We start from the raw sequence: 20,133 nt of genomic DNA, 5'->3' as shown, positions 1-20,133 counted from the left end.
GCAGGTTCTAGCCATTCCTAGTTAAATATATATTTCAGTAGTATTTTCATTTCTCGGAATGGCTAGAAGATTTTTTTCTTATAGACATAGATTAAGTACAAAACTCATTAATGTTTCTCTTTCCATCAATTATCTTGAATATGGCAGAAGAGGCAGGTGGCCACAAAGAGCTGTTGTGAGGGTCGATGGTTGACGGGGCAACGGTGACTCCCGTTGTCAATTTCCTCCGTCCGCAACACTTCGTAGAGAGAATCCAGACATTCATAGCACGGCGATGGTCGTTGACAAGTCACATTCAACAACCAGTAACCCGGACTGTTCTATGAGTCGATAACTGTAGCCATGGCAGACAGTTTCCCTGGCCTGGGGCGCGAAGTGGAGCGCCTAGTGACGGCTCCATATGCACCCTCTCTCCAGGTATTCTCAACCCGCGCTACCCCATAGTTGTCTCCATCCATAGAACCGAGTGATGACAAACGTTGCCTTATAGGACCTCCATGGACTGGTTCAAGACTCTTCCCCAGCTTCATTGTCTTCGTGGGCCTTGTACAAGCCTTGTCAGGTTGGAGCCTTGGCTGATATCCTTGTTGACGGTCTATTTCGTTCCAACTTCGCTTTGGGTCTCATTGGAGCTTTTGGTGAGCAAACCTCACTTCCGAACTTCTGAGCTGTAGGTCTAACTCTCTATAGCACGTCTTGAGGCTTTTCGCAATGCTTTACTCGAGCGCTATCCCTACATCTTGGATCAATTTCTTCAGAGGTCCATTCAAAATGGCGAAACCCAGGTGAGTTATATCTGTGCTGGTTCATGCCATCAAAGTTTCCCACCACATTCCAATCTTCAACAGGCCTTTGGGTCAAGCGAATTATCATGAATCTGACCATCACAGTACATCTCTATTTGCGTTGCAATGCTGTCTACGCCTCTTCCGTCCAACTTCGTTGTACCCGCGTGTCTGGCATCCTTTATCACCCATCTGATTAGCTCCATTGGCGAGAACCCCTGCGCGGAGACTGTACTACCTCTTTATCAGCTAATGACTGGCCTTCGGACCCATCCGCGAGTACTCCTCGAGGTTCCCTCAGAGATAATGTCTAACCTTCAAGTCGAGTTAACAAAAACACTTCGCAACCTCGATGACCACACAGGAAATCTCCTTTGCCTGGCAACTTTCGCGCAAATTGCATCTTCAAAAATTGCCCAAGTGGACAACGGACATGAACAGTGCCCACCGTGGCTGCAGAATGTAAAACATTTCTTTGGCCCCAAACGAGGCCTGAAGACCTTGGATCTTGTGGTTTTGCGGGTTATACTTGCTTGCTCTGCCAGCTGCAATAGTTTGACTACAGAACAGGCATCAGAGAGTATTCGGCTAGCCATCGAAATCTGTGACATTGTAGAACCGGGGCAAAGAGAGTGCTGGATTGCTGCGAATTCCACCAAAATTGCCAAACTTTGCGAAAAGGTGACGAGATCTGGTATTGACCGGGGAGTACAGATCCTGGTAAGTCTGAGTCTCGCAGTTCTTGGCCCCTCGCTAATTTTTCAAGGGCGTAACCTTCCTGATTTCCCTTCTTCCAGCTTCGGCTTTGCCTCATGGCATCACCGGAATGGCTCCCCAATGGCTCCTCGCCGAGGACAGTGCTCGCGTACTCGAAATTTTGCCATTGACTTACATTTCTCGACTGGTGGAGACAAATATGGTAAGTCGTGAATTGATCTGTAACTGGAAGCGTACTAACTCAATTCCTAAGGCCTCCTCAGGACATGCGATCGCAGGCAGGCTGCTTGACTACGTATTCCGCGTATCTCAGCCAAACCACACAGCAGGAACTCAAAGTATAACCACAACTCAGATCGCAAGGTCAATTCTCAATGGGCTTCAAGGTCTAGAACCCCAGCTCTTCAGCTCCACAGTTGCTGAGGTGGCGGTTCAAAAGTGCCGCGAAAACATCGGTGGGCTAGTTGAAAGCTCCCCTCGGCGCTGTTCTGTCACAGGCTGCCAGGACTCGAATATCTGTCAAGCTTCGGTGGTGCAACAAGAAAATGACTTGCTCAATGAGATATTCAGCTTTTATCTTCGGTCGGCTCTTTCATTGAAACCGAATGACCAGGCTTCGTATATACCGGAGATGGATACCTTTGCGTTGTTCATATCCAGAGCCAGTGGAGCTGCGCCCGATAACAAGTGCCAATTTTGGGGAACGAAGCCCCTTGAGTTCCGCGACGCCTTTTCATCTCTGAAGATCCATGACGAATCACCGAGTCTGAGGCAAGACTGGCGGACTGGGATAAGTGAAACCCTTATGCGGAATTCTCGTGCTATGCACGATGATATGGTGCAAAATATTGAAAATATCTGTTATGACCTCGAAAAACGGTGCAATGATGTTGAGGCCCCGTTGAGAGCAGTTGAGGAGGAGCGCAATAGGCTGTCCATTCAAGCAGAGGAGCTGAACTCCCACAATAAAGAGCTATGTTCACAGCTACAGCAGGCATCTGGGACCATCTATGAACTTCGACAAAATATTTCTCGCCTGGAGTCTCAGGGAGAAGCTGCGTCTGATCGCATCGACAAACTGTCAGCAAGTCTTGAAGCTGCACGGAAAGAGCTCAACGACCAGCGACTCGAATCACAAGAATCCGCTAACAGTGATCGCGAACAAGCAAGGTCCAGAGAACTGGATCTGATTGCTTCTTTGACCGAAAAGGAGGAACAATTGGAAGATCTGCAAGAACGGTTCCGAGGGGAGCTGAACGAGAATGGTAGATTGACGGAAATACTAGATGAGATGACAAAGGAACATTCTTACTCCCTGGAGTTGAAGGATTCTTTAGAGCAAGAGCTCACCAGACTGTACGACGAAACGAAAAGGCAAATGGAAGAGGCCGAGGAAATGTTATCTCAGAAGGAGGCGGAAAATGAGCTTCTTCTGGCAGCTAAAAGAGAAGCCGAGGATAGGGAAGAAGCGCTGCAGAATAAGGTGAGCCATCAGCAGTTTCTGGCTTTTCTCTCCTCTTCTTCTCTATCACTAACTGTTTTCTAGTTATCTCAAGAGGCTCTGGAATCGAGTCGGCTACAATCCGCTCTCGAGCAATTGGAGGAAAGCTACAAGACAGACTTACAAACCCTCCATGAATTCTCTCAGACACGGATTTCAAACATAGCGGCGGAGGTCAGACCCTCATTTGCCTTCATTTTTCACCAGTTGAGATGCTAACATTCCATAGTCCGAAAAACAAAGAGAAGAGATTGTTTCTCTTCAGGCCGACATGCAAGCATCCGCTTCTAGCGCCAGCAAAGAACTTCACACAAGAGACAAGAAAATCCAGCACCTAGAAAAGAAGGTAAGATACGAAAGAGAGATTAGTCCCAAATGGACAGAAAAGGATTGACGAATATCTAGATACAACATATGCGAGATGAACGAGCAGCCAAATCACGAGAATTCTCCGAAGCGCAGCAACATATTGGCCGGTTAATGACTGTGATGGGCTTCAAACCTGATCCTGCAAGTTCGAAGCCTTCCGGTAAGCAGCAGCGGTCCAGACCAACTTCGGGCCCATCCCAGGATGCCACGGAGGAGATGCAAACGCACTCGGAGGGTGAGGGTACACAAACCCCACACAACCGAGACATGGAGTCGTCCGACCCCAATGCAACTCCACCTGGAGAGCGCAGTCCCAAAAGACCGCGGGATCTTGCCTTTTCTTCGACCGAATCGCCAACTCTTTCTCGCACTTCTGGAAAGAAGTCAAGGGAATCGGTCTCTCGGCGCGGTACACAACAGCCCCGAGACCGGAAAGTCCTAGAAGATGCAACCCAAAATAGCCAACCGGTTACTCAAGCCGACAGCATACCCTGCTCCAGTCAGCGAGATAGTTTCAAAGATGGTCGGACCGGCGGTGTTACTGATGAGAATCATTTACAGGAAATTGATCTCGACATGGATTTGGAGTTTTCCAAGGACTTCCTGTTTACAAGCACTTCCGTGTCGGAGGCGAATGACCATAAACTTCCGCCAGGGACCCAGAGATAAGGGTTTGTGGATTGATTGCTGGAATTAATGAGTAACGATTGTTTTGATTATTGTTTAGCTTTATGCTAATACTTAGTGGATCGAATTACGAATATACTTTTTAGGTGCTGCATGGCTTAAGCAGGTTGAGCATTTTTACTATCGATGAGGTCAAACGAGGCAGTAAACACATTTTAACAAACAAAATGAGACCTCACGTGAACACTGTAGTCACGGGCTCGCTCCTTCCTCTTGCGGATCGCATGAGGACTTTCACAACATCGCGCTTTCCTTCCTTTCGTACCCTCGTCTTTCCTCCTTGTCAGACAGGCACTCCTGGGATATATACGATTATATTCCAAGACACTCTGGGGCTTTCCATCAAGCGTCCCTTCACATCTTGCCCTTTTCTTGAATGTCTCTCCTTTGGTCCCTTCTCGGGTATCTGCAGAACTATAAGACATTCTCACCGACTGTCTTAGGAATGAAAGAATCGGGTCTCGAAGAGATTATAAACGCTGCAGCTTGTCACTTGGTTTTAAAAGCACCGAGACTTCATTTTCACCTTTAGTTTTACAGATATGTCAATCTTTGGACCCCTCGTATCTTTCTATGGGTATACACTCGTAACGAGATTACAAACCTGGATACCATTTGATTTGCAGCTGATGAGCGAATGATACAAGAACCATACGAGTTGTTGCAGCAATGGAAGATCAGGAGAATATCAAAAATGTGGCCAGCCTTTGGGGTTCGGAGATTGGACTGGCTGGGCTGAAGGGGAATACACTGTTAGTTTTCTCCTATCGCCAGCGACAAACCAGGAAGTGAAGTCTAACATGTCTCTCATTTTCCTCTTTCACTGAAAAAGGACAAAGGGAATGAGACCACCATCGATCACCAACCAAAACGGGGCACATGAGCGTCGCTGCCACCCTTCCTCTGCTGCAAAGGGCGGCTACCCTCACCAACCTTTCAAGGCTTCCTCTCGCTCCCCATCACCCGTTCCATTCTCATCTTCATCCTCCATTTACTCGACTTCATCCTCTGCATTATCTCTCACCAACCAATTCCCGGGATTAGCTACTACCATGCCTCCATTATCTCGCAATCGTCAATTTCCTCTCAAGTCGCCGGCCCCTCGTGGCAGGGGGACACCAGCCGGACAAGCGAGGATCTCTCAACCACAACTTCCATCACAGATACAATCATTGTGGAAATCTTGGGATTCTGTCGCAATATACATCACAAATATTCCAAAGGAGACCACGACATTGAACATATGGCAAGCTTTTCAGAAGGAAGGCAACATCTTCTCCATCGACCTTTTCGAGGACTCTCACGGTAAGCGTGAGACAAAAGGGAAGCTACGCTTCAAGTATGATGCATGAGTGATATTTTACTTGCTATCACTGACCGACTGCAGGCCTCCACCTCAGACGGACTTTTGGAGAAAAGGAGAGTATACCATTCAACTATCAAGTGGGCAATCGTGTACTGTCACAATCGGTCTTGATTTCAAGCGTCCTGATCTACGAATTGCAAGTCCAGTCCGGCCTAATGTCAATTATCCGGCTGATTTGGTAAGTGGCCATTCTTTTTATGACCTTCCTTTCGAGGCACACCTAAGAATTTCTCAATTCATTAGAAAATTCCCATTTCTTCTATGGAAGTTGGCGTTTTGCTTGACGACAAAACTTTCCAACCCCGGCGCACAGTCGGCCAAGGGCCCAAGGAAAATGCGTTTGTCGTGCTTGATCTGAAAAGCCGAGCTCTTTATATCCGTTTTCAGCTGGCCGTCTCATTCTCATCGAAACCAACCGCGAATCAACCCAGCGAACCATACCAAGAATATCGTCTGAAAATAGCCTTCGTCCAGTTGACTGAAATCCATCAGGCTGCTGATCCTGCGTCTGGAGCAGTCACCCACTTTACTGTATTGGACTCGCCTCCAGTCTACCATCGACGCATCACAAATGTCGCCTCTACTTTCATAGATGACAACAATTGGAGGGAAGCGGATAGTTGGTATCGGCAGACCTACATTGTTCATCGGCCTCTAGATCTGGCCTCTCTTCCCATTAGTTTGAGAAGGGGCAATTCTTTGATTGATATTGGTGAGTCTTTTTGTTTTGCTTTTTCACCCTTTTCCAATTGTTTTGCTTTTCTCGCTGGTGTGACGTTCCTGTCGATGATATTACTCCTTGGACTTACTGGTCATCTTCCTGGAATAGGACGCTGGAACGCCTTTCGTATAACCTTTCCAAAGGAATCCCATCAGAAAGCCGACTTCACTTTGTTTCAGAATATCCTCACCGACTACAATGTCAAAATCAGCACTGCGGGGTCTTTCACTCGCTGGGATGAGAGTAAAGAGCCAATGCCGGAGGTTTGGACATGGATCGACGTCTCAGAGTCTCAGACACCCAACGATTCACAGTCTTCTTTGGAGGAACTGATCGATCGGGATTACATCCACTTGCCTTTTCCTGTTCGATATCAACTCGAGGTTTGTCTGTCAAATGGGTATCTTTCCGAATACTCCATGACTCGCGATTTTGTTCTCAAACTCTCAGAACTCGGGGAGAACCGAGCTAAAAAGCTTTTGGAGCATGTGGCATCAAAAGGCCAAGTATACCGTGACCCAATGAAGATATTCGATCTCAAATTCATCAAGGGGGTGACTGATTTGAAGATACCTCCTTACTGCTGCCACATGCGCTCCGCCAGAATCACGCCTAGCACCATCTACTACAACACTCCGACGGTGGACATATCGAATCGCATCATAAGACACTATATGGAGTACGCCGATCGCTTCCTCCGAGTTCGATTCACGGATGAAAAGCTTCTTGGTCGAATCAATTCAACTACTGACAACACCATGGACGAAGTGTTTACCAGAATCAAAAGGGCTTTATCAAATGGAATTGTCATTGGCAACAGACATTACGAATTCCTTGCGTTTGGAAACTCGCAGTTCCGGGAGCACGGAGCTTACTTTTTTGCGCCACTGCCTAATATCACAGCCGCCAACATTCGCGCCTGGATGGGCTACTTCAACAACATTCGAAATGTTGCTAAGCATGCGGCGAGGCTGGGCCAATGTTTTTCTACAACACGTGCCATTTCTGGCTGCCGCGTGCAAATCCGCCCAATTGACGATGTTGAACGCAATAACTACATATTCTCGGACGGGGTTGGAAGGATCTCTCGCTTTCTGGCTCAGATGGCAATGTCAGAACTCAAGATCAAGACGTCAACGGGCGAGCCTCCATCTGCTTTTCAGTTTCGTCTGGGAGGTTGTAAAGGAATGCTTACCGTATCTAAGGAAGCCCAAAATATCGAGGTACACATCCGCAAAAGCCAGAACAAATTCGAAGCTATACACAATAAACTTGAGATTATTCGGTGGAGTCAATACTCCATTGCGACTTTGAACAGACAATTGATCATGGTACTATCCTCACTTGGTATACCAGATCGCATATTCCATGATAAGCTGAAGACTATGGTGCAAGGCTTGGATGAAGCCTTGGAGAGTGACACACATGCCGTTTATTGGCTAAAGAAATACGTGGACCCCAATCAAATGACGCTCATAACCAGTCAGATGGTTCTCGATGGATTCAGGCGATCGAAAGAGCCGTTCATGACCTCGATTTTGACTTTGTGGAGAGCATGGCATCTCAAGTACCTTAAAGAGAAAGCCAAGATTGCAATTGATAGTGGTGCTTCTTTGCTTGGATGTATGGATGAAACTGGAATTCTCAAGGGCTATTTTGCCCACAAGACTCCAGGAGTCGATGCCACTTTCGAAGATCGGGTGGCAGCTTTGCCTGAGATATTCCTCCAAATCTCACGTCCCGAGAATGGCGGTAAATCCGAGGTCGTCGAAGGCCTCTGCATCCTGGCTCGCAACCCATCCCTTCACCCGGGTGATATTCGAGTCGTGAAAGCCGTCAACATCCCAGAGCTGAGTCATCTCCATGATGTCGTTGTTCTTCCTCAGACTGGCGACCGGGATGTCGCAAGCATGTGCTCCGGGGGGGACCTGGATGGTGACGACTATCTTGTGATTTGGGATCAAGACTTGATTCCCGAGGACTGGTTCTGCGCCCCTATGAAATATGCGAGCAACAAAGCACAGTCTCTGGACAGTGATGTGACAGTCGATCATATCACATCATTTTTTGTTACTTACATGAAGAATGACTGTCTGCCAAAAATTGCCCATGCCCACCTTGCTTTAGCTGACCGACTCGAGGACGGCGTCAACGAGGAGAAATGCATTCGGCTTGCCCAGCTTCATTCAGACGCAGTGGATTATAACAAAACAGGCATCCCAGCCATTATGACACGCAACTTGGAACCTCGCTTGTGGCCTCACTTCATGGAAAAGAAGCACAAACCAAAAGATAAGATTTACCACTCCAACAAAATCCTTGGCCAGCTGTATGACGCCATTGAGCGGATTGATTTTGTACCCAGTCTAGGAATGCCCTTTGATGAGAGAATTCTCAGCTGTCAATTGGATGTCAGCGACGACCTTTACGAGTTCGCTAGAGAACTTAAGATCCAATACGATGGCGCCATGCGGCGAATCATGGCACAGCATGACATCAAGACCGAGTTTGAGGTCTGGTCTACGTTTGTCCTCAGTCACGCCAACATGAGCAAGGACTATAAATTCCATGAGGAGATTGGAGGGATTTCGTCTTCACTTAACGAGATGTTCAGAAAGCAATGTTACGACAAGGTTGGCGGCCGGCAGTTTGAGAAATTAGCACCCCTCGCTGTCGCAATGTACCGTATCACCAGCCAGGAGATGAGCCTCGCGTTGCAAAGATACCGAGAGGAGAACCCACAGGATCCCAATGATGTTCTCAATTCGGTGCCAAAGATAAACCAACTGCCACTCATCAGCTTTCCTTGGGTCTTGCCGCATGTTCTGGGGAAAATCGCAACAGGACTTTACGAGCTTCCAGCCGAGGCAGGCAAAGTAAGCAATATTATTCTCGAAGATAGGCTTCCCTTGACGCTAACATAATCCAGCAGATCCATAACGATCCCTTTGGTCTGTTTGAGGATGATCAGGTCATGAGTGCACCTTTGCGGACTCGTCCTAAGCAGGAGAATGTCGATGCCGATATCCAATCCCTAGAGGAACTGCTCGACTTCGGCTTCTCCGAAGCGCCGCGGAAGTCATCGTCATCATCGGTTCTGCCACCTGCTCACACCAACCCTATCGACGAAGAAATTAGTCTGTTGGATCTGAATAATGACTCGAGAGATACCAGAGGTGTTGAAAATGAGGGGGCAAGAAAGGAGGAAGCAAATAAGGGAGAAGATAAGGAAGAAACAGAAAAAGAGAAATCACTGGGCATGGAAACACCAGATGTGCCGAGCTCGGGAGTTCCAGATGGCTGCATCGAACTCGTGGAAGAGGAAGGCGATCTTGAGCCCAGTGCGCTCGACAAGCTCAATGAGATACTCGGCATCTGAAATGGGTGCGAACATTTGCAGGAACACGGGTCTTTTCGGGTATGGTTCAAATCGAATATTCTTTCTGGTTTGCTACAAGTCATGTATTTCTGCGTCGTTCCTGCCTTCCGTAGGAAGGTATTATTCGAACTTGAGAGCTTTCAGATGCCATGTGAAGACGAACAGGTAATCAGCAGGATGAATTCAAGTGGTATCTACCCAAAGCCAAGTAACACTTGCGCCAAATTGTAATGTGATAATAAATAAACCCATCAGTGTGTCAGGACTTCTCTTCTCTCCAAGAAATAGAATAGAGAGAGAGAGAGAGATAACCAAGATCTTCCTACCATTCTAGAGCACTCTCACTCGTATCCTGCAGCAGCTTGACAACCGGATCCAAAACAGCCTTCGTATGCCTCCAATTCGCCATATGTCTAGTTCTTGAATAAAACACCGGGCAATCCTTACTGTCGCATTTTACATCATCGTCGAACGCAACGCCCATACAAGAACGACAAACCCGATGCAGATCCAGAACCCTCTTCTCCGCCTCGCGCTGCCGATTCACCAGATCCAGCAGAGAGACGTGCGACTGGCGCATGCAGTCCGGACAGACGGGGACTTCGGCGTCTTGCAATTTGGCTCTGCACACGATACAGGTGGAGGATTTCATGTAGGACTCGAGGGTCTTGCGGGCGTCTTTGCCCGAGCCGGAGGCGACGGCGGAGCCTTCGACGCGACGGATGCGCTGGAAGCGGGGCATCTCGTCGTACCAGGAGCGGACGTTGGCGCCGACGAGGTTGAAGATGCGTTCGAGGGGCGGGATGAGGTTCTTCGTGATGTAGTATTCGGCATCGAGGTCGAGTTGGGGGTCGTGGAGGAGGGTCTCCGGGGGCACGCAGCGGTCGATGAGTCGGGACCCGGGCGCGCCGGTGACGACGACGTAGGGGACTCGTTCGCCGTACTGGGGTTCGGAGCGCGGGTCCTCGAGCATCTTCTTGGTGCTGATCAGGGCGCCGGGCGGAGGGAGGCCGCGTTCGCTGTAGGTGCCGAGTTTGACCTCGCGAGCGAAGCAGAAGTCCTGGATAGAGACTCTGCCTTGCAGGATCTTGGTGCACTGTTTCTGGAAGTAGCTTTTGACGAGGCTGAGGTCGGCGGTGCGGAAGAGGAGCTTCAGTGCTTTTTCTTCGATCTTTTGCTCCGCCGGGGTGCCGTCTCGTCGGACGGTTTCGATGCCCTTGGCGTCGAACTCGGGCTCTTTCTGGTCGCGGTGTTCGTATTTGAAGCCGACGTAGCGTTTCTTGGCGAGAAGCACGCAGGGATGGTAGACCTTTTCGAATTTGAGCTTGACCGGGTGTGGATTGATTTCGGTGACGGCTTTGGCAATCTCTTCGCCAATGTCGAAGGCTTGGTCACGCGTACGTCCGCGAAGATATACGAAAAGACTGTCCGTGTCGCCGTATACGACCTCGGCGCCCCATCGTTCCACAGAATGGATAAAAGCGATAGCTTTTTCGAGCGTCTCTCTTCCCGACTGAACGATGCTATCGGCAATCTCGGAGCAGGGCATTCGTCCAGAGAATGAGGCAGAGGTGTAGCCATATGTGACGTTCGCTATGAGTTTGAGGGCTAGTTGTCTGTTGTTCAAGAGACGCTGCAAAGTTTTGTCGTCTTTGTCCATCTTCATACCAGTTTTCACCATGACACGAGTCTCCAGGATTTCAGCAAGCATCTTCGCAAGAAGCGATTTGCGGACCTCCGATTTTGCATATATCATGCCATTTGGAGCAATGTTGATCTTGTCTTTGAGAAGCTCGAGTAGTCCTGACTGTCGTTGGTAGTCCATAAACCCCATTTTGTCCCTGGTCCTCCATTGTCGCGCTCGTCCAAGAAAGGTGGAATAGCAATAGTTGTAGGCGATCATAATACTAGGATATAATGACTGGAAATCCAGAACTATGAGCGGACTGGTGTAAAAGTCACTCTGAGGTTCCATAACCAATGGAAGGCATTCCAGCGCATTCTGTTGGCCAATTTGCTTCCTGCTAGGGGACACGAGTAAGAAATTCTCGGGCTTCGCGATGCGGAACATCAGAGATTCGACCTTAAACTGGGATCCTCGTGAGATGACCGAGTAAAAGTCTATCCCAAGTAATCGAGCCTGCTCACTTATCCTTGGTATCAACTCATTAGAACCCAAAATTTCAATGTTCATCTGGACACGAGAAACGAGATAGTCGACAACTTTCATAATATTTCGAGGTTTGCCGTTTTGGTACCATGCTGTGAGTTCACGGAAGGAGTAATGTGGAATCCGGCGATGCAGAAGATGGAATACAACATTCTCCATGCTGTACTGAAGTAAGTTCAACTCACTCCTCATTGCTCGCCAAATATTGATCATATGTCGCCCGGTTATTCGGATAGAAGACGTGTGGTTAAACCCATATCGATCGGCATCTTTGCCATATCTGCCATGTGCTTGCGATTTCACTCTCGACAACTCATCGCATATATCGAGCTCATACTTCTTTCTTGCTCTTTCGATCACGTAACCCCACGAGCCGTTGTGTACCTCATAGCCGGTGATAATGTCAGGATCGTACCAGCGGACAATGTCCACCAGCCGAGTTATCAAGTCAAGCTCGCTTGGCTCATGCTCCAAGTCAATTTTAACGGCTTTTGAAATTTTGATGTCGGGTCTTTCCACCTCGCTCTGTACAACCATACCGACATGGACACCGGGTATGTGGCTATTGACGTCAAGATCCTCATCGTCCGACTGCACGCACCAAACTATGGAAGAGATCTCGTCTTCCTCGGGGTTCGGCGAGAGCACACCGCGTGTATTGACATGAACTTCTAAGCTCATGATACTCATATACTGATTCTGTTGCTCAACACTGGTTGATTTCTCTTTCTGCGAATACTTGAACCCATATTCGTTCTTCTGGGTAGGACCTTCGATCTGTGAAAGAACATTCGGCTTCATGTCAAGGTTCGACTCCTTTGACTCTGTGTGTTTGGCCTTGATTTCTGACTGTTCTTTCTCAAACCAACTAATAACCTCTGCACGACTTGGGGGTACAGGAGCAAACTCCCAGACCCTGCTGGTAGAGGACTCGCGCAACAATCGGTCAACTTCCTCTTGCGCATTTCTGTCTTTCACAACCGGTGGTTGCTCTCCCATCATTGCGAAAGAACGTCCTGACGGGTCAAAATCAGGCAGATAATGAATGTCGCTACCTTCCAGTCGGAACTCTCTACCCGCGTAATCGCGAGGTCGGTCGGGGACATCAGCCACGTTGCCATAATGGGCCTTCTTGTAGATAACGGAAGGGTAACCATATTCATTGAGAGAAGACAAAATATCGCTCGGGTTCGGGCAGGGAAGCCGTAAGCAACGAATTCGGCTACTCGGAGGGATGTTAAACGTTTCATAGATCGAGGACGCCAATTCTGACATATGAGTATCGAGGGAGTGAGAATTAGTCTCTATGGAGGAAGACTGCAAAGGCTCAGAACTTTGCATTGCACTTGCTTCATTGGCGACACCTTGGGCCGGAGCTGTCACGCTTTCCGAGATCTTCGGCATTGTCTTTGGTGTGTTTCCCTCCTGGCTGAATCGAAGAATGGTCATGGGATCATTTGGGTCTTTGACTATCGGGAAGCTAATTTTGCTGCCTTGACCTCCACCCTGTGACTGCGGTGTTGGCTGCGGATCTCCGAGTTTCGCTTGGGAGGACAAGTGAGAATCTATTGCTCCTGAGCTGTCGAGGTATTCCGTCTCTCTAGCTTTGGCGTTCATTTCTTTGTCTGAGGGAATGGCGGGTTTCTGTAAATTTTGGGGTTTAGGAGGTAGGTTGCGTGGCGCATCATCATCAAGAAATCTAAGTCTCTTGGGTGGTTTGTCTAGATAAGCCATGCCACCGAGACGCTTGAGAGATCTTGTTGCACTTTGAATGCCCGCATTGATGTTTTCTCGAGAGTTGATGTCCTCTATCCTGGTGGATGAATTACCGAGTGTCCCAAGTGGCCCATCTTTTTTTGGCGTCAGAAACTGATTATTTTGTATGGATTCTTCGAAGGGGAAAGGTCCGTCATGGATTATATTTCCAAAAGGATCATGGGCAACATCGATTTCTTCTGCGCCATCCTCCTCTTCAGAGAACAAGTCCACGATATCGTTATCGTCCGAGCAGTAAGAGTCATCATCAGACTCTACCACATTATCCTGAAGAATAGTGCCATATTGGACTCCTATATCTGGGTCTTGGGGGCCGTGTGCACTCGATAGTTCAATTTGGTCTGCGAAGAAGTCCCCAACACTTTCCAGAACGGTCTTGATATTTTCCTCGAAGGGTTTCTTCACTAGAACATTGTCAAAGGTGATGTCATCGGTGCCCATTTGGCGCTTCTCAGCCGCAGCAATCTCGGATGCCATCTCACGGTACTCTTCCTCATGGATCCACGGCCCGTTTAGATGGCTCCTCGTTTCTGCTGATAGAGAGGTCAAGTCCTCGGCGGTGAACGGACTGCTTCCTGGGTCGACGATACCAAGCCTTCTTTTCCGTCTGCGTGTTTCATCCTGCCATAACCCAGCCATACTTGGGACCAATCGTTCATCAGACGTCATCGGCTTCAGAAGCTCGGTAAAATCATGATGTATCGGCCTTTCATTGATTTCTAACCGATTCAAGATGTCCTGCACCCGCACATCAACTTCGAGGGCACAATTACTTTGCTTTGGGAGAGCCGATTCTTCCGAAATACAATCTGGTTGGATCGATCGATCATGCCAACGATGGGATTGAGTTGTAAGCTCGAGATAATCCGGAACTGGCGATCTGAACTTGACCTTGCTACATTTCATATAGGCGCAACCGTACAAGCTGTAGTCACACATCCATTGCGGGATGTATTGTAAATGGCTTTCGTACGGTTGCAAAGGGCGCTTTAGTACGGCTCCTTGAAGCAATAAGTCGGCCAGTCTCGTTATATATATTGGGCTGAGCAGGTAGATCTTGAAGAAAAATCGATAACCCACATGGTATCCATAAAACGGGATTCCCTTTACCAATGTAATATGGGCCACGAAAACAGCTTTCTTGTCTTTTGCGTTGCGCTGGTAGCTGGCTGCCAAGGCATGGTCGATTGAGACGTGTAGATTCCTAGTTGCAAGCGCCACTAGCAGGGGGTTAGCTGAAACGAACGGCAACCAACTTTAGGCTAGTTCAGACGCACCTTGTTCCGGCTCCAAACTACCCTCATACTCGACGTAAAGGTAAGGGATCGCGCCATGTACATGGACGCACACTTTTTGGTTAGTTTCTGTTACTCCAAATATCCTAATTACCGGAACTTTGGGTCTAAAGTTGTCTTTCGCGGACCCATCCTTGAAGGTGAAAGGAGGATCAAATTCTGATGGGACTGCCTGGTAATGATCCAAGCAGTTGAGGCGCACTTGAAAGGGCTCCATTGGTTGATGTCAGGACAGCCGGAGCTGCCATCAACATATCGTGAAAAGCAAAGGGTTCCCGCATATCAAGAAGCGTAGAATGGGGTCAATTACCCCTAGTTGCCTTGCGAACTCACTTTTATCTTTGCTGTGAGCATGACGTGTAGTTGCCATCGAGGAATACGCGATCCGGGGCGCGGAAGAACGCCTAGTCACGTGATACTGACCGGGCCCAATCGTCGGTTGATCTTCAAGAGCCTGGACCTCCGAGCGCCAAAGGTTTGACTTCCACAACAGCGCCGGGCGTTGACTTGCAGCATCAGTTCGGAGGAACTTGGCGAGGGAATTTTACATCTAGGTTTCATCGCGATCAACACGGTCGCAACCTCCCCGCAAAATGTCGCGAAAACCCGCCGATGTGGCGTCCAAGGAGCGCAACGAGTACATCCCGTCCTTCATTTCCAAGAAGCCGTTCTATATCGACGACGATGAATCCACGAACGACTATCTAGAGCATCAGCGTCTACACAAGTCAACAACCGATCAGTCGAAATGGTACGAACGTGGAAAGCGCGTCGGGCCTGCCGCCACCAAGTACCGGAAAGGCGCGTGCGAAAACTGTGGCGCCATGACGCATAAAACAAAGGAATGCCTCAGCCGGCCTCGGAAACAAGGTGCCAAGTGGACGGGGAAAGACATTCAGGCCGATGAAGTCATACAGGACGTGAACATGGGTTGGGACGCGAAGCGAGATCGGTGGAATGGTTACGATGCTAGCAAGTACCGCCAAGTGGTCGAAGAATATGAAGAGCTGGAGAAGTTGAAAAAGGTTGCAAAGAAGGACGTCGAAGATGAGCAAAAGGCTATTATGGATGGCGACCCAGACGGTGAAGACGCAACACAGGAAGAAGCCCGATACGCTGAAGAATCCGACATGGGGAGGCAACAAAGTACAGCGACTCGCAACTTGCGTATCCGAGAAGACACCGCCAAATATTTACTCAACCTCGATCTCGACTCCGCGAAATACGATCCTAAGACACGTCGAATGGTCGACATGGGAGCTCAGGATGATCAAGCCGCTGCTCTCGTTGCTGAGGAGAACTTCGTTCGCGCTTCCGGCGATGCAGCAGAATTTGAGAAGGCGCAGAAGTACGCCTGGGAGGCCCAAGAGACCGGCGCTCAGAAAATTCATCTACAAGCGAACCCTACCTCCGGGGAAATACTGCGAAAACAGGAAAAAACTCAAAGCGACGACAAGCGACAGACCCAGCGAAAAGCACTTTTGGAAAAATATGGTGGACAGGAACATATGCAACCAACGCCATTGCGCGATACTATGGTCGTTGAAAACGAACGGTTCGTTGAATATGATGAAACTGGTGCTATCAAGGGAGCGCCAAAGAAGGCGGCCAAGTCCAAGTATGCAGAGGACCTTTTCCCCAACAACCATACCTCGGTCTGGGGAAGTTGGTGGCATAACTTTGAATGGGGTTATTCTTGCTGTTTCTCGACGGTCAAGAACAGCTACTGCACTGGCGAGGATGGAAAGAAGGCTTTCGAGGAGGCCGATAAGATGCTCATGCTGGAGGAAGTCGACGGAGAGAATGGAGACGCGCCTGCTGAAACTGCCGAAGCCGATACTGCTCCCCGATCTCAAAGTCCCGAACGAGATGAGCAGCAGGAGAGCAAGCCCAGCTCGAAAAAGAGAACGTTGATGGAAGTACAGTCCGGCATCACGGAAGAGGAGCTGGAATCGTACAAAAAGAGCCGTCTTGATGCGGATGATCCTATGGCTGCGTTCATAGGGAAGGACACATTGGAGTAGTAATTATCAGGTTTTTTCTATCATTTGATCTATCCTCATTGACCTATTTCGATACGGAGCGCTAGGTACCACTAAATACCCCATTAAGAATGTACATATTAAAAACGGTTTATTTCTGTGCAGCTAACACATTGATCAGGGGCATCCTGGGGCATTAAAGGACGATGAACTATACTCCGTAGACGGTGGCGATAAAGCCCAAGCCAGAACGGGCCTAGTGGCGGATCGGGTGGGACCCAGAGTCATGTGACACAAAGCCCTGTTCATGGTCCCGTGACTTGTCACGAGACAGGGCACAAGCCCTGGATACCACAACTCGCTTAGCGACAGGCCGCCCGAACTCAGCGCGCAACTTCCGATACGCCTAGCGACGACGACAACGACAACCAGCCCTTCAACGGAATCGCCAGGTAAGTTCCTACTCCACATGGCCTTTTGATGCGCGTCAATTTCCCAGGGGTAATTTTTCGCTGACAATTTTTTTTGCTCGTCGCTGCAGTTCCATAATCCAAGATGAGTATGTGCAAATTCGATATTCCACCGAGCGACATGTGTCTCGCCTTCGAGAAAGATTTTCGAGACTGACTCCGATAATAGCGAAGGGTACCTCCAGCTTTGGCAAGCGCCACAACAAAACCCACACTCTCTGCCGCCGTTGTGGTCAGTATTTTCACCATTCCGAAATGATATATCACCCGGCGAAAACTTGTGACGGATGTCTACATGGGCTATCATGAGGAAGTCGGCGGGATATATACAACATGATGAGTGTCGGCTGGGCTAACCGATGGCAACGTTTTCGGCATACAGGAAAGCGCTCCTTCCACGTCCAGAAGTCGACCTGTGCCAACTGCGGTTACCCCTCCGCTAAGACCCGCAAGTGTACGAAGTCCTCCCCCGATATCTATACAGCGTTGTTTCCCGTGCTTGGTCGATGATGGAGATCATGCCAGCACCACCTTGCAGTGGAATTGTGAAGCTTACGAATCTTTTTTGTTGAAAACAGTCAACTGGGGTGAGAAGGCCAAGCGGAGAAAGACCACCGGCTCCGGCAGAATGAGCCACCTCCGCGACGTCCACCGCCGCTTCAAGAACGGCTTCCAGACCGGCACCCCCAAGGCCGCCCGCGGTCCCGCCGAGAGCCAGTAGATTAATCTCGACGTCGCATCTTGTTCGATCTCGGAGGCTGGAAGAGGGCTGGTATGACAAGGCCTGGCATATGAAGTAGTCGGTTTCAAATGCAAGGCGAAAAAAAGACGCTTTCCCGTGGAGTTGGTGTTGGGACGAGTCTTGTCTTTTGTCGTCAATAGCGTGTTTGTCCTAGAATAACGACGGCAAATGGAAGGCGGAAAATTTGTGGGTTTTGAAAGGGAAAGCAGGCATGAATTTCCTTTCTTGTTTATGGCTGGCGAATATCCCATGTCCTGGCAGATACATTATTGAAATGCTCCAATGTGATCTGTCTACCTGAATACACCCTTTCTCCGAGGTCATTTCCATTCTCACTCTCCTAGCAATCGGTTTTGCAAGCCGAGTTTTCAAAACTTTCCGCGGCAGACATTTCTGTTCCTTAACATGATTCACAGGGTCACGGCCATCTACATCTGCCTCAACAACGGGTCATTTACAAAGGACGCAATGTAGTCCGCAGATTCTATAATTTCTATTCGCCTCTCCCGAAGACGTTGACACCGCCATCTCGCTGAACAAAATACAACACCTCTTTTTCCTCCCAATGGCCCTGAGCGCCGTCATCTCGACCCCAAGCACCGCCCTTGCTAACTCTCAGCACGCCACTCACATCTCTCGCGACGCCTGTTTCCAAATTCCGAAGCTGCATCACCATTTGCGCCCGATGAGCCGAGCCTATCACGAACGCAGAATGCTCTGTTTCCAACGGCGTGGCCAGCTCATAGCTACCGGCAGATGCGTTATGTATCAGCGGGGAGTCAGCGGACACGGTCATAAGTGTAGCATGGGCACTCTACACAAGCCATCATATTAGCGAGGGGCGACTTATTTGTAGACTTGTGCATGGGGTACACGGGGAAACACCTAATACGCACCTGTTGTAGACCCATCATCCAATCTGCCATCTCCGTAGCACCTATCCCTCGATTGGGCCCCGTCGCGGCAAGCAAAAGATCGGGCTGATCAACGATCAGTAGAACCTCCGATTCTTCGCCATCCCCAGACGCCTCCGCTTGTAGTTGTCTAACCACGGCTGCGATTTCCCTTTCAAGGGAGCCGAGAGCCGTTGGACCGTTTCCTGAAAGATGTAGTCGCTTTACAGGGCCAATTTCCTTCGACGTGGGCGTGGCATTGCCGTTGGGCACTGGCGCTTGTGCTGGCAGTCGCGACACCGGCTGCGGACCCCGCGCTGGGATGGGACCGGGTTGCGACCGCACGGGCAGGACTGTTCGAGAGGGAGCAGCGCCGGGGAAGGGCGATGGCGTGGATTGCGAGGGTGTAGTCACGGGGGTATTGAAAAGTTCGGAGAGTCCATCGACGAAGGCGAATTGGCGTTTGTCTGTGAGGCGCGCAAGGTCCAAGCCCTGAGCATGTTAGGTCACAATGCTGTACAATTGGAGCCGGGGGAAAAAAAGAAAAAGAAAATAAACAAAAAACGAAAGAAAAAATGAGAAAACACCCAAGCATTAATCCATCATAAACGAAAAGAAAATGACCGCAGCAATCAGGTATTCTTGCAGAGGGACTCACCAGTCGCTTGGCCTCCGATCGCCAAAATTCCCAACCCCGCAGGAAACTCACGAGCACGACTTTTCTCTTTCTGCCACCATCACCACCCTGCAGCCCGAATGCGGCCTCCGAGTTGGACGACGTACTCAGCGCCGCATATAGATATCGCAGGACTAGCCAATTCCCGGTCGCGCCAAGTACAGAGGACAGGACGGTCAGAGACGATTGAGGGGGGGACGAGACGTAAGGCGCCAGCAGGTGTGGGAGTGGCGGTTGGGTGGGCATGATGGGAAACGAGCGGCGGGGATGTGTCGAAGCCGGTTCAAGGAGGGGGGATATATGGAGATCTCATGCGACCGAGAGATGCTGCTGCGCTGGTCGGAATCGGTATGCGCAATTGAGACAAATTTGGCAAATGGGAGGGAGATGACGTTGTATAGAAAAAAAGTTCTGCTGGGCGGCCTGATTGGTCGATGCTTTGTCCCGCCGTGCCAAGACTCGATGCGTCGTGTCGATGGTTCTGCTTGTATTCTTGGACTCTGGTTTGGAGCTGGGTTTGGTGGGATTATGGAGGAGGGGCAATGTCCATTGCTGGTAGTATTCTCATATTTCACTGGACTCGGAACATCCAGGGACCTAGTAG

At 49.4% G+C, this 20,133-nt stretch overlaps 6 protein-coding genes across 6 annotated transcripts; 4 read left to right on the top strand and 2 right to left on the bottom strand.

The window, feature by feature from the left end:
* The first annotated feature begins 277 nt into the window (after positions 1–277).
* P170DRAFT_378212 (uncharacterized protein) lies at positions 278–4,143 on the top strand. Its single transcript, XM_024845436.1, has 9 exons — positions 278–417; positions 491–638; positions 691–785; positions 891–1,505; positions 1,552–1,704; positions 1,756–2,985; positions 3,049–3,177; positions 3,233–3,349; positions 3,409–4,143. Exons 1-9 carry the CDS (start codon positions 343–345, stop codon positions 4,039–4,041), a joined length of 3,195 nt encoding a protein of 1,064 aa, XP_024707725.1. The 5' UTR covers positions 278–342; the 3' UTR covers positions 4,042–4,143.
* Positions 4,144–5,111: 968 nt separating this feature from the next.
* On the top strand, positions 5,112–9,525 carry P170DRAFT_352866 (RNA-directed RNA polymerase (Sad-1); the record flags this gene model as incomplete). Its single annotated transcript, XM_024843943.1, has 5 exons — positions 5,112–5,398; positions 5,447–5,603; positions 5,669–6,137; positions 6,255–9,022; positions 9,079–9,525. 5 exons carry the CDS (start codon positions 5,112–5,114, stop codon positions 9,523–9,525), a joined length of 4,128 nt encoding a protein of 1,375 aa, XP_024707724.1.
* A 322-nt stretch (positions 9,526–9,847) lies between these two features.
* Positions 9,848–14,983, bottom strand: P170DRAFT_349531 (DNA-directed DNA polymerase zeta catalytic subunit REV3; the record flags this gene model as incomplete). Its single annotated transcript, XM_024843743.1, has 3 exons — positions 9,848–12,999; positions 13,441–14,691; positions 14,749–14,983. The coding sequence occupies 3 exons, from the start codon at positions 14,981–14,983 to the stop codon at positions 9,848–9,850; spliced, it is 4,638 nt and encodes a 1,545-aa protein (XP_024707723.1).
* A 359-nt stretch (positions 14,984–15,342) lies between these two features.
* Positions 15,343–16,896, top strand: slu7 (mRNA splicing protein SLU7). The gene has a single exon (XM_024848664.1). It carries the CDS (start codon positions 15,360–15,362, stop codon positions 16,788–16,790), a length of 1,431 nt encoding a protein of 476 aa, XP_024707722.1. The 5' UTR covers positions 15,343–15,359; the 3' UTR covers positions 16,791–16,896.
* A 253-nt stretch (positions 16,897–17,149) lies between these two features.
* P170DRAFT_434184 (60S ribosomal protein eL37) lies at positions 17,150–18,201 on the top strand. The gene is made up of 4 exons (XM_024848663.1): positions 17,150–17,200; positions 17,290–17,307; positions 17,388–17,672; positions 17,797–18,201. The coding sequence occupies exons 3-4, from the start codon at positions 17,552–17,554 to the stop codon at positions 17,937–17,939; spliced, it is 264 nt and encodes an 87-aa protein (XP_024707721.1). The 5' UTR covers positions 17,150–17,200; positions 17,290–17,307; positions 17,388–17,551; the 3' UTR covers positions 17,940–18,201.
* A 252-nt stretch (positions 18,202–18,453) lies between these two features.
* P170DRAFT_472313 (uncharacterized protein) lies at positions 18,454–19,775 on the bottom strand (the record flags this gene model as incomplete). Its single annotated transcript, XM_024852936.1, has 3 exons — positions 18,454–18,774; positions 18,857–19,345; positions 19,512–19,775. The coding sequence occupies 3 exons, from the start codon at positions 19,773–19,775 to the stop codon at positions 18,454–18,456; spliced, it is 1,074 nt and encodes a 357-aa protein (XP_024707720.1).
* Between the last annotated feature and the right edge of the window lie 358 nt (positions 19,776–20,133).

This window comes from Aspergillus steynii, assembly GCF_002849105.1.
Source record: "Aspergillus steynii IBT 23096 chromosome Unknown P170scaffold_2, whole genome shotgun sequence".
In the NCBI taxonomy this organism is placed as follows: domain Eukaryota; kingdom Fungi; phylum Ascomycota; class Eurotiomycetes; order Eurotiales; family Aspergillaceae; genus Aspergillus; species Aspergillus steynii.
This window is presented reverse-complemented; position numbering and strand designations above follow the sequence as displayed.

Excerpts from the sequence above, each read along its gene's own strand:
- P170DRAFT_378212 (XM_024845436.1), top strand. The coding sequence starts at position 343 with ATGGCAGACAGTTTCCCTGGCCTGGGGCGCGAAGTGGAGCGCCTAGTG. Across the intron at positions 1,705-1,755 it reads GACTGGTGGAGACAAATATG|GCCTCCTCAGGACATGCGAT; the intron begins GTAAGTCGTGAA and ends TCAATTCCTAAG. Across the intron at positions 3,178-3,232 it reads TTTCAAACATAGCGGCGGAG|TCCGAAAAACAAAGAGAAGA; the intron begins GTCAGACCCTCA and ends AACATTCCATAG.
- slu7 (XM_024848664.1), top strand. The coding sequence starts at position 15,360 with ATGTCGCGAAAACCCGCCGATGTGGCGTCCAAGGAGCGCAACGAGTAC.
- P170DRAFT_434184 (XM_024848663.1), top strand. The coding sequence starts at position 17,552 with ATGATGAGTGTCGGCTGGGCTAACCGATGGCAACGTTTTCGGCATACA. Across the intron at positions 17,673-17,796 it reads CTCCGCTAAGACCCGCAAGT|TCAACTGGGGTGAGAAGGCC; the intron begins GTACGAAGTCCT and ends TGTTGAAAACAG.